Here is a 13,587-nt window from a genome sequence, read left to right on the forward strand (position 1 = left end):
CATGTTTGATAAAGCACATAAAAATATGAAAATTTGGTATCTTTGCTAATTATCCCCCTCCCACCTCGAAAAGATGACAACTCTTTCTTGACTAATTTTTCTTCAAGTTAATATACAAAAGGCAATAGCCATTTTGAAAACTGGGGTGCATTAAGACTTCCATAAAAAAAATCAATGAATCAATAAAATTAAAACAGCAAGAAACATCCATAAAAACCCATTTATTTTTCAAATCTTTTTATGATTCATTTTTTGCACTCTGTTCTTCCCATGTACACAGCAATCTGTTTTCACTCAAAAAATATAAGATAATTATATAAATTTGGCACTGCACATGCTGCTGCTCTCCTCATACATATAGTAATCTGCTTTCATTAAAAATAAATAAATAAAAAATCAGAGCATTGCATAAATTTTGATCATTCAAGGAATACAACCTCACCGAATGCAAGATTCTGAATTTTTTTTATTGTGCGGTAAAGTGCCATATTTCTGAAGAAATTCAATGCTTTCATTTTCATCAGCTAACAAAGTTCCATTATGATTTCTTACAAGTAAAAATGTACTAAATTGGGGGGGGGAGAATCCAGAAAAATGACCGTTCAATTTTAAAGTAAAAATTCATGCTCATCTGCTACATGCAAATGGGCATAGTTGGGTTGCATATAAATGCAATTTCGTGAAATCACGAATTGCCCATTTTAGCGACATTGTGCATTGCCTTCTGAATACTTTTCAGGGAGATGCGAATAATTAGGAAGAACCTTAAATTTATTACAGATCCTTCACTGATTTTTGATTACTCTTACCAAGGATCTATAATAATATGGTGAATACAGTACAAAGTCCGTAATCCGTACTTGTCGGGACTTCGGCGATTCCGGATTAAGTGTTTTTCCGGATTACAGATCAGCAATTTAAATCTGGTAAGATGGCATGCAGAAATTATACAATTAAAAATATAAAACCATAATTTATGAAATAAAGACCAATTATGATCTAAAGGGTATCAAAATTTACAAACACACACACACACACCAAAAAAAAAAAAAAAAGCTTAATATTTATTTGTTTACTTTAAATATTTCTTTCAATGTAAGTTGTTTAAGTTGCTTCGTTTTTTGTGCTAAACGGGCATGCTAAACATTAAATGTGCATGCATAAAGCATACAAAAAAAGTTTGTGGCTTTGAGGTCCGGATTATAGATCATTCCGGATAATGGACATTCGGATTACAGACTTTGTACTGTAATAATAAATATTTTAATTAGATTTTCACGTTAAAATTTATGATACTACTCAGAATTACTTTAAGATAGCAATCCTTAACTTCTCATATGAGCCTATATGTATAAATTGAAGATCTTGAATTTCAGACATTTCCAGAAAATAGCACTGAAGATAAAAATCTATTCATAAGATGGCAAATTATGAAAGAAGCAAAACAAGAATGGTAACAGCTTACTTAGAAAATTAGAATCTAATACAGTACAAAGTTCGTAATCCGGACTCGTCGGGACTTCGGCGATTCTGGATTATAGATCATCAATTTAAATCTGGTAAGATGGCATGAAGAAATTATACAATTAAAAATATGAAACCGTAATTTATGAAATAAAGAGCAATTATGATGTAAAAGGTATTAAAAAAAAGCTTAATATTTATTTGTTTACTTTAGTAAACATTTCTATCAATGTAAGTTGTTTAAGTTGCTTCGTTTTTTGCGCTAATACTTTCTCTTTAATTCTATAAACAGACATAATTTCCTCTTCAGTTACAAAGTTCCACTGTTGAAGTCCTGTAATTGCTGTGTCGAGAATACCGACTAACTTGTCAATCGAAATTTTTTCGTTTTCAATAACGTTCTCTGTTACTTTCTTCATTACCGGAAGCGTGCATGGGTAAAAGCTTTACTGGCTTTACGCGCATGCGTAGCGGACACGCGCATCAAACGAGCATGCGTAAATGTTTTACGAGCATGTGTAAATGCATTACGTGCATGTGTAAGTTTGTGGCTTTGCGTAGAGTAGACTTTAAGGTAGACCTTGTATTATGGCGAAGCTCTTATCGCCAAGTTGCTATTTCACTTATGGTAGCCTGAGTATTTGAATGTTATGGAAACCCTATTGTGACGTAATCGGGTGCATTATTCTGGGAAATTTTGAATCATGGGATGTTTTGTACGCGTTTTTGTGGTGTGTGTTAAAACCGTTTAGTTGGATTTGAATGGGTTTGTAGGAAGAAAGGCTCAGATAGTCACTATGTGAAGCGTTCGATCAGAAAGAGTACCTGGTTTGAAAAAAGTCATTTGAGTATGATTGATATTTTGATTTTTACGTGGCTCTTGAGTGTACGAAGCGAACTCGAAAATCATGTTAAGTGAATATTTGCTTTTGGTAGTTCTTAAATGTATAACATGTTTTTCGTTTTTTATGTTATTTTATTGTTTGGTTTAAAATGTTTTTTATTGAGATTATGTATTTTTTGTTTGCCTATATTATAGACTTTGGTGCTCCTTTGACTTTTTAAGTCAAAATATATCGATGTGTACATGGACAAAAGTAAAGGGAGTGTGCAATGCAAGTTTGTGCACTTCTGGGATTTTTTGTAAGTGAAAATATGTCGACGTGTACATGGATAAAGTTAAAAGAATGCACAATGCCATTTTTGTGCAATTTGTGGTTTTTTTTAAGTGAAAATAGGTCGATGCGTACATGGATAAAGTTAAAGGAGTGCGCAATGCCATTTTTTTGCAATTCGGGGGGGGGGTGTTAAGTGAAAATAAGTTGATGTGTACATGGATACCAAGTTTGTGCAATTGTTTGTCTTGTTATTTTGGCTTTGTGTAGCGGCGATTTTTGGGCGAGTCAAAGAATTGCATAAAATCGGTATCCATGTACCGCCAAAAATCGCCAAGGAGTACCCTAAACTATACTTTTATCGTGGCTTTCAGGTCCAGATTATAGATCATTCCGGATAATGGACATCCGGATTAGACACTTTGTACTGTACTTGGTTGTAACACCAAAGCATAAAAGCCTTTTATTTATTTTAACCTTTCACTTACAAAATAATCCATTATTTATAAAATATGGTCTATTTAAATCTTCCTTTCATAATATCAACACATACTTAAAAATTTCACATACATGTTTAGTATTAATTACAGTGCTTTCTCATTACCTGTTCCAATATATGGTAGAGTTGCTATGTTTTTTGAGTATTTTCCAATATGCATGGCAATAACCAACCCATGAATGTGCATATGAATTTACATTTAATCAGCTTTTGCTGATCAGTGTTCAACATTACATTGAAAATATTGGCCACATATATTTTTATTTTTTTTCCTAAAAAAAAAAAATCTTGCTTTTTATTTAAAAAAAATTAATTATTATTTATGAAAAGAACATTACCTATGAGCTGTAAGATAACCAAACAAATGTTCGCACTTCCTGATTAACCACACCCCTACCGAAAATCCATAAAATGGTATCGATGAGGCAATACAGGTACAGGTACAGGTACAGGTACAAGTGGAGGGGATTTTAAGAATTTTGAAGGAGAAACTCTAGGGGGGGCTTTCTGAGAGTCGCCACTTCTCTTCCCTTACTGTTAAGTTTAGGATTGTGTATCCATAGATCGCCAATAGATGGCATTAGTGTTTGTTTGTAAAAAGAAACTGATGCCAATTATGTATATGTATCAGTTCGTCTTTGGTGTGCGTGAATAAATGTTGTGTGGAAGAACGCTCCTCTGTTTATTACTTTAACTGCGATGCAGTCTGTTTATTAGAGATTTACACATATTTTGTTTATGGTGCCTGCAAACCGGGATTATTACGAACCAAAAAATCGACAGACTGAATATTTCGAAAATGGAGGGCGTTCTTGAAAATTTGAAAAAGAAACGATCGGTTGTTAGACAATTAACTACGAAACTGATAAGCAAAGTCGAATCGAATTTAGCAAATAATATTCCGCTAAATGAGAAAATTGAGATAATCGAGGATTTATATGAACAGTTAATTGAGAAAATCAATGAACTGAAAAGTTTAGATTCAGAAATAGAAACGAAAGTAACTTCGGAGGAGATTGAAAATGAAGTTACCTTAAGTCAAGAATACCAGGATAAAACTGTTATATGGAGAGGAAGAATGCAACGATTTTTGAAGAAGAATTCGGAATCTTCTAGAAAAGTTCATCAGAACGAAACGGCTAATGTTGCACTTCCAGTTGAAACAAAACCAGTGAAGTTACCACGTCTGCAAATCGGAACTTATTACGGAGATTCGTGGAAATGGTTAGAATTCTGGAACCAGTTCAAAAATACAATTCATAATCATAGTGGATTGAGAAAAACTGAAAAATTTGCGTACCTAAAATCCTTACTTGGAGGTAATGCTTTAGCTGCCATTTCCGGTTTCGCTTTAAGTGACCTGAATTATGATTCCGCAGTAGAAATATTGAAAGAACGTTTTGGAAGACAAGATGTTGTTATCACTTCGCATATGAATAAATTATTATCCCTTGAACCAGTGGGAAACATTTCAAATGTTAAAGCACTGCGTAAGCTGTACGATGAATGCGAAGTCAACATTCGAAGTTTAGAATCGTTAAACGTTACTTCTGGAAGTTATGGAAATAGTCTCTGTCCTATCATTTTGCAGAAATTTCCAGAGGAATTAAATTTGGAATTTAATCGAAGTCGAAATATGGAAGCAGGATTTGATATAAAGGAACTTATAGAATTCTTAAAAAAGGAAGTTAACTGTCGAGAAGCTGCAAGTTTAATGAATTCTGCGAAAACGAATCAGAAACCATACTTTCGTCAAAATGAACAACGCACGAAAGTTTATTCGAATTATAAACCGAAAGTTCCGACTGCTTCAGCTTTATCAACAATTGGATATAAATGTATATTTTGTGACAAAGAAGATCATACGAAATATAAATGTACTGAGGTGAACTCTGAAGAGAAACGAAACATTTTGAAACGTACAGGAAAATGTTTTCTGTGTTTTGGATGTAAACATTTAGCTATCAACTGTAAGAACAAACAGTTTTCCTGCAAAAAGTGCCGCGGTAAACATCATGAAAGTGTGTGTGTGAATCCCGCATCAGCTGTCTCCAGTGCAAAAAATAAGGAAACCGAAACATCGGCGGAAATTGTTCAAAATTCTTCTGCCAAAACTGGCATGATCTAATATTATGCTTCAAACGGTGTATGCTGTGGCTGAGGGCAGAAATAAGAACTGTATTGTGAGATGTCTTCTTAACGGCGGTAGCCAAATCTCTGCAATTCGAGAAGATTTATCAAGAAAATTACAGTTACCAGTGAAAGGAGAAACTGTTTTAAATCTGCATACCTTCGGTGAAAAGAACGGGAAACATTGGCGTCGAAAGAAAGTTGAACTTACGCTCCAAAATATTAATGACCCTGAAAAATCCATAAATCTCGAAGTCATTGAAGTACCAGTCATAACAAATGCCGATATACGAGTACCAGATGTAGAAATCAAATCCAACCTCCAAGCATTCGGCATCACTTTGACAAACTGTGGTGGCGCCGATGGAATGAGTTATATTTCCGTTTTAATCGGCGCGGACATTATGTGGAAAATAGCAAGCGAAGAAATAAAAAGGATAAACAGAAATGCCGTAGCGATGAAAACCTTGTTTGGGTGGTGTATACAAGGCAAATTTCCTTCATCAGACTTTGAAATCCATGATGCGTGTTTAAACGTAAGTGTAGAAGAGAAACTTCTAAAAAGCGTCGAATCGTTTTGGGATATTGAATCTATAGGAATTAAAAATATTTCTGACGAAGAACAAAATGAAATGGTTATGTAAATATTTAACAACTCGATTACACAAAAGGGTAATAGATACGAAGTTAGACTTCCATGGAAAGATCAGAATGTGACTTTAAGAGGCAATTTTAAGAATGCTGAAAGACGATTTTTAAATCTGATCGAACAATTTAAATCAAACTTGAACTTTTATGCGCATTATAAAGAAGTGATTGACTATCAGCTTAAGGAAGAAATCATAGAAAAGGTCGATCTTGGTACTCCATCTGGGAGACGAACTTTCTACATACCTCACCGTGCTGTCATCCATGAAGATCATAATTCTACGAAACTTCGCATTGTTTATGATGCTTCTTCAAAGGAAAAAAATCATGAATCTCTAAATGATAATTTACTACAAGGACCAAATCTTCTTCCTGAACTTTTGAAAGTTTTAATAAATTTTCGACTTCATCGAATTGCATTTACGTCAGATATTGAGAAAGCGTTTTTACAAATTTCTGTTGCACCTGAAGATCGGGATTCAATGCAATTTTTGTGGATTGATGAGAATTCAAGTTTGAGCAATCCGAGAATTCAAGTTTATCGGATGTGTCGTGTAATTTTTGGAGCAAAATCAAGTCCATTTTTGCTGAGCGCTTGCATTAAGCATCATATAAAGAAATTTGAAGACATCCATCCCAGAACTGTAGAAATGTTAGAAAACTTCATGTATGTTGACGATTTTATTTGTGGATCAGATACGGAGGAGGAAGCTATACAGATATATCATGAAGCCAATGATATAATGAAAAAGGCATCAATGACTTTGACCAAATGGAATTCTAATTCAGATACTGTAAAAAACCAGTATAAATCAAGTGACAACTTCGTTAGCTTTAAATTGCCTGACTGTGATTCCCCCTCAAAGATTCTTGGACTTCAATGGGATACAATTAAGGATATCTTCTGTTTTAATGCACAAGATATTATTGAGTTCATCCAGTCAAATGACCAAACAAAACGCTGTGTTTTAAAAGCTGCTTCAAAAATCTTCGATCCTGTTGGGTTTCTAGCTCCATATGTTATTCAAGCAAAAGTTCTGTTTCAGGATTTATGGCTGAAAGGTGTTGATTGGGATGAAATTATCCCACCAGAATTGCAAGACAAGTGGAACAAATGGTATAGGCAACTATGTGATCTACCTAATATCCAGATACCTCGGTGGTATTTTCGTGATGTTGATGAAACGCCTGAAACACTGGAACTACATTGTTTTTGTGATTCATCTCAAAGTGCTTACGGAGCAGCAGTGTACGTGAAATTCCGTAGCTTAAAATATTGTGGAACAAGTTTAGTGATAGCCAAGAGCAGAGTGGCTCCCCTGAAAAAATTATCTTTACCAAGACTCGAGCTCATGGCAGCAGTGTTAGGTGCAAGACTTGTAACTACAGTCCGTGTGCATTTTCCTCAAGCTAAGATTCATTTATGGACAGATTCCCTTATTGTGCTTCATTGGATAAAGAACTCACCACAGCGATGGAAAACATTCGTACAAAATCGAGTGTCTGAAATTCAAGACAAAACATCCCTGAGCATGTGGCATCATTGTCCTGGCTCAGATAATCCGGCCGATAATCTGCAGTCGCTTTCAAGAAGCAAAAAGCCATCAGGGTTTGAAGGAATGCTACATGCATACCTGAAGAGCTACATAAGTGCTTCTTGATGACATCTTGGATTGTCACATAAATACTTTTTGGCAGCATGATACGTTGCCTCTTCCCATTCAGCCATTATTGTTAGTGAGACTGACTGTCAGACCGATGGGACCAAGTTCAAATCCTGAAGAAGGCATAAATAACTGTATCCATGCTTTCTTCAGGATTATGCTGTCTGTGTGGCAAGGGAGCATTCAAAATGTATGGTGAGCCAAATGTCCTATCTAGAGTTTAGTGGTAAGTAAACAAAATATGTTTAAATCTCTAATAAACAGACTGGATCGCAGTTAAAGTAATAAACAGAGGAGCGTTCTTCCACACAACATTTATTCACGCACACCAAAGACGAACTGATACATATACATAATTGGCATCAGTTTCTTTTTACAAACAAACACTACCGCCATCTATTGGCAATCTATGGATACACAATCCTAAACTTAACACTCCCCCCTATGCATCCGCAACGGATGCATCAATTTTATTGAACTTCAAGATTATAAAGTCTTTCAATTGGTCTTCTAACAACACCCTTATCCAACTGAATCTCACAAGATCTAATTCTATCATCTCTTCCATGAAATAATTCCTTAATCCTACTTATCTTCCAGTTACAGCGTTTCACATTATCTTCCCGTACAAGTACAACATCATTAATTTTAAACACGGGAGAATTCTTTGGAGTTTTTGAAAACATGACTGATCTTAATTCTAACAAATATTCTTTATAAAACCTTTTCCAAAAATGCTCTAATATTAATTGCCTATGCTTCCATCTTTTAATCAACTGAGATCTTGTAGATTCTAATTTAGATTCAGGTGAAGGTAAAACAGTCAATCTAGATCCAGTTATAAAATGAGATGGTGAAAGAGGATCAGGTTCATTTGGTTCATTGTATACATACGTTATAGGTCTAGAATTAATAACAGCTTCAACTTCAACTAAAACAGTATACAGTTCTTCATAATATAAAGAAGCTTTACCTAAGATACGTTTTAAACAAGTTTTTACAGATCTTACCAAACGTTCCCAGAATCCGCCCCACCAAGGAGCGCCTTCTACAATAAATTTCCATTCAAACCCATTTTTACCAAGGAAATTTAGAACCTTTTCATCTTTACATAATTTATACAAATATTTTAATTCACTATCAGCAGTCTTAAAGGTTTTAGCATTATCAGAATATATAACTCTACAAATACCCCTACGTGCAAAAAATCTACGTAAGGCTTGAATGAAACACTCTACACTTAAATTTGATAACAATTCTAAATGGACTCCTCGAGTCACTGCACAGGTAAACAATGAAATATACACTTTTGTACCATCCTTTAAATACAAAGGGCCAGCGAAATCTATGCCACTTACCTCAAATGGTTGAGCTTTCTCCACTCGGTCAGCTGGAAGAGGAGCCGATATCTCGTGTCCAGCTTTAGCATTATATTTTTTACAAAATCTACAATCATGTAACACAGATTTTACAAAACGTCTAGCTTTTAAAATACAAAATTTCCCTCTTACTTGCACTAAAGTTTCATTTACACCACTATGAAGTACCTTTTCATGACAATTCAAAATAATTAAACGAGAAAAATAATTATTTGGTAATATTATAGGCTGAATTTCATCGACATCTAATGATGATTTTACTAATCTACTTCCAACTCTTAAACAACCCTTTTCATCAATCACTGGATTTAACCCAAACAATTTGGAATTATGAGATAATGGTTTTTTACATTTAACATCATTCAACTCTTCAAAAAAATACTCACCTTGTGATAAGATAATCCAATAACGCATAGCATTACATATTTCATTTTTGGTCACAGGACCAATCACTCTATTTTGTGACTTTAAATTATTAATGAATCTAAATACATATGACGTGACTCTTAAAAGTTTACCTAAGTCACTAAAGTTTTCTATTTTTAACACAGGTTGTAAAGGTTGAACACTGCTAGTAACTTGAGTCACAACTCTTTCTTCAACACTATCTACTATGTTACAATGCTCGTTCACTTTAGGCCAATTTATTTCATCTTGATGAAGCCATGAAGGTTCATGCCACCACACTTGATCTACTACAAGATCACTCACTTTAACACCGCGTGTATGGGAAGAGGCAACGTATCATGCTGCCAAAAAGTATTTATGTGACAATCCAAGATGTCATCAAGAAGCACTTATGTAGCTCTTCAGGTATGCATGTAGCATTCCTTCAAACCCTGATGGCTTTTTGCTTCTTGAAAGCGACTGCAGATTATGATCCCTCCCATGGAAATTTCAGTATTCTAGCATAGTGGTGAATCACACACTACAATTTTCATCATCTTCGCTGAAATCTCAGCCTTAGCTTTCTGCATGCATAGAGCATAATGTGGCTCACTTAAGGCATCATGGGCCTTTTTTTCCTTCTCATTTTAGAATTTTTATTATTATTTTATATTAAGGTTTGCTCAATGCCAAATTTGGTAATTCTCTAATTTCTTAACTGGTTGCTGTGTATATAGGAAGAACAACCTCTCCCCTCCAAAAAAAGCAAGAAATCTGCATGTCTTGCATGGAAAAAAAGAGAAGACAGTATTAGATGGATCTTTGAAACAGATGCAAAGATACCCAAATATTTTTGTCTAATGTCACCAACAAAGTCTTTTATTTTCTCATGGGGAAAACCACGAAAACGCCCATGCAGCCAGCCCGTTCGCAGGATTCGAACCTCGGACAGAACTACCAGTGTTCAGTGTCTTTACCACTCGGCCGCTGGTGGGCCCGTGGGTATATGGGTCAGAGCATATATGGTGAATGGCTATAATCCTAATTTAATCTATTATGAGATGTTATGATTTATTTTGCATTGGCTACAACAGGCTATATAAAATGTCTTTTCATTCATTATTCTTTCTTTTCTAGAAACATAAAATTAAAACACATATATTTTAAAAGTTACTGTTTAAAATACTCATTACATATTCATATACAAATGCAAAAAATATGTCTGCTTAGTTTAGCAAACACAAAGTTTTTAAACTTAATCTAAAGGCATACCTATTTTTCATATTAAGAATTGTGCAGAGACATTAAAATATATATGCTTCACACTGACAAAACTGATAAGCTTGAACTGTTCAAATATACCCTACTCTATAATCACTTTTGTTAGCATTACATAAATTTAAGAAAATCTTTTAGAATTATATTAATTTCTTTAGAAAATATAAAGAGAGTAGGAATTCTATGGTGTCAGGCACTGCAGTAAATCAAAAGATGTTAGAAATTTTTAAAAAATTACAAATTGAATTATAAATTTTTCTACCATTTAATCCTTAATTTACCTTCTGAAGGCTAATCAGTATACTAATAAAGCACATAAAATAATTCCAAAAATTTGCTGAATACTGAGAAAATGATGGATAAATTCAAAAGAGGAATAAATTAACAAGGAAATCAATTTTACCTTATCCCAATATATAATATTTAGCTATTGAGAACTTGGAATAATTTACAAATCATCCATATTTTCCAGAACTTTGAAAAAAAAGTCATTAAACTGCAATCTTTGTTGAGAAAATAATGAAACATTCAGCTTTTTTAAACAAAAATTCAAATGAAATTACAATTATGTGTAAATTACTAATATAATCATGTATAAAATAATGTAATGCAACACTGAATAAATCCAAAATGCAAAATTTATCTGGATATCAGTTGTATTTAATTCCGACAAAAATATTTTTCAAACATTAGCCACATTAAAATATCCAAATGTTTTCTTACAACGAAGAGAACGTGAAACTTTAATTTTGTCAATGTTATAATTTCAAAAATAAACAATTACTCCCCACGAATAATATTTTCCGGAGGAAAAGTATCAGTTGAAATAATAACTGCACCTTCAATTTCTGCAGAACTCATTTTGATACAACACCAAACTCTAATTACATGATATAATTTTAAAAAAAAAAACTACTCACGAAGAATAATATTTTCCGGAGGAAAAGCATCGGTTGAAATAACAACTGCACCTTCAATTCCTGCAGAACTCATTTTAATATAACTCGATACTTTAATTATAAATTTTTATAAGTTATACAATCAAAATCAATGCTACGCTGAAGGCCTTAAAAACAGAATAATTTTACAAAACATCAACTAGAAAAACTCAAGGTTCTTTAATATACTAAAAGAATATACTATAAGAAAAACTATATACCGACAAACAGACAGACAAAGTAGACAGATGTCTTGTTTTGCACCCGCTAAGTCTTTCTGCACCGATGGGCGAAAAATCAAGCATAGGTGCGAAGGAAAGGTATATAGAAAGAGGGGCAATTTCGTATTTGAGGAGAGTAAAAAGGAACTTCGTACATTTTGTACGAGTTCAAAAGGCCAGAAAGAAAAGATGGGACAAAATGAAATTTAAATTAAATGGCCTAAAAATAATAGAGGGGGGAAAAAAAAGGGCCTACAGAAAGAAAAGGAAAAGAAGTAGAAAATACCCTAAAATACGATTGTGTCCATGAGTGTAGTTAAGGAGTTCATCTGCAAAAATTCGTGTCTTTAAGAAGCAAACTTTAGCTAAGTTAAAAAAAAAATAAATGAATGAATGAATGAATTACTACATGGTAATGTGTATGCCGTTATCTTGAGACCTAACAAGAAAAGACATATATCATCACAGAGATGTACATAATATTTTAATTAAAGTAACATTAAATATTACCGTTCCCAAAAAATTCATGTATATTTCATAAAAACAGTAATTGACAAAATCATAAATCCATACACAGTGTGAGAGCATTTCGGCAAAAATAAATTACACAGTTTATTTTTCTTAAATATTAGTTAAATATAAAATTAATTTATTAATTTAACCATTGTAATTTATTATAGTACAACTTTAACAAATTCCGTCACACTGTATTTTTATTTGCTCATAATTCTAAGTTTGAGACCTGAAAAAAAAAAGTCGGGGATCTTAGTTACAAAAATCACAATCTATACCCATCGTTGTAAGGCTCCTCTAAACCAGGCTGAATCACCAACTTTTCTCTCTTGGCGAGTGAGTGAACGCGCTGCCAATTTTGGCGCGTTTATCGCACACGCTGGCTGAATGTCTGCTGTTTTTTTAAAGATTTATTTTATAGACGCGCGGCATTCAGCGCATATAATCTTTTCGGATAATTTATTAATTCTCGAATAGTATATAGACGTTTTCACTTAAATAAAAATTTCGCGTATATTTTGTAAACATATTCAAAATAACTTATTCTTTAGATGTTTCAGTTTCGTTAGCAGACTAAAATAAATAAGATATGAATAAAAACTTTCAGTAGTGTCATTCTTAAGCCCAGGCAAATCATGACAATAAAAATCATTTAGTCTTATGATTCACTATATTTTAAACCCTAAATTTGAATTCTGCACCAAATTATTTACCTATATTTTAACATACTTTATGAATTATTAGAAGCGATATGGCAAATATCTTCTAAAAATAACTGTAAAATATTTGTATCCATTAATTGATTCAGATACACACTTTTATTATTTAAGTATATCAAAATAACAGTTTCATGTTCCTGAAATACAAAAATTATGGAAAAAGTTAAAGTAATATTCTTAGAAGCATATGATATTAGTCACCAGATGCAAAATTATAGTAAATTTTTTGCCCTAAATACAATTTTATTACACAGTAGTCAAATGTGTAACTTAATAACATGTTATATAAAAAATTAATGATAATAAGTTTATCAGAAATGAATTAATTCTGCAAATAAACTTTCTGCTTTTGAAAATTTTCTACACCTGAGGGGAGGGAGAGATCTAGTAAAATTAGATTTATTATAACTTCAGTTGGACCAAACACCTTCTCTCTATATATATGCATCACTAAAGAAATAAATAAAATTATCATGCTTAAAAAACAGATATACCATAACAGTTTTTTTCCCCCTTGTTACCCTTTACATTGAGAAATAACAAACACTGAAAAATACTATCCTTGAAATTTTGTTTAAATGAAGAAACACACACCATCTTTTTATTTAAGCATTACACTTCAAAAACAAATA

The 13,587-nt window shown here is 33.0% G+C and overlaps 1 protein-coding gene across 4 annotated transcripts in view; it reads right to left on the minus strand.

The window, feature by feature from the left end:
* LOC118202321 (alpha- and gamma-adaptin-binding protein p34) overlaps nt 1-11,717 on the minus strand; it is a 65,502-nt gene extending 53,785 nt beyond the window's left edge. For all 4 annotated transcript variants that reach the window (XR_015040313.1, XM_085813498.1, XM_085813497.1 and 1 more), the window contains exon 1: nt 11,485-11,717. Coding sequence is in view for 3 of the 4 variants with exons in the window: in XM_085813498.1 (XP_085669624.1) it covers nt 11,485-11,557 (73 nt within the window). In the remaining variant the exon portion in view is untranslated. The remainder of the gene's footprint in view (nt 1-11,484) is intronic.
* Between the last annotated feature and the right edge of the window lie 1,870 nt (nt 11,718-13,587).

The sequence above is a fragment of the Stegodyphus dumicola genome, chromosome 3 (genome assembly GCF_044657685.1).
Source record: "Stegodyphus dumicola isolate Sdum_Otavi_A_Nest chromosome 3, ASM4465768v1".
In the NCBI taxonomy this organism is placed as follows: domain Eukaryota; kingdom Metazoa; phylum Arthropoda; class Arachnida; order Araneae; family Eresidae; genus Stegodyphus; species Stegodyphus dumicola.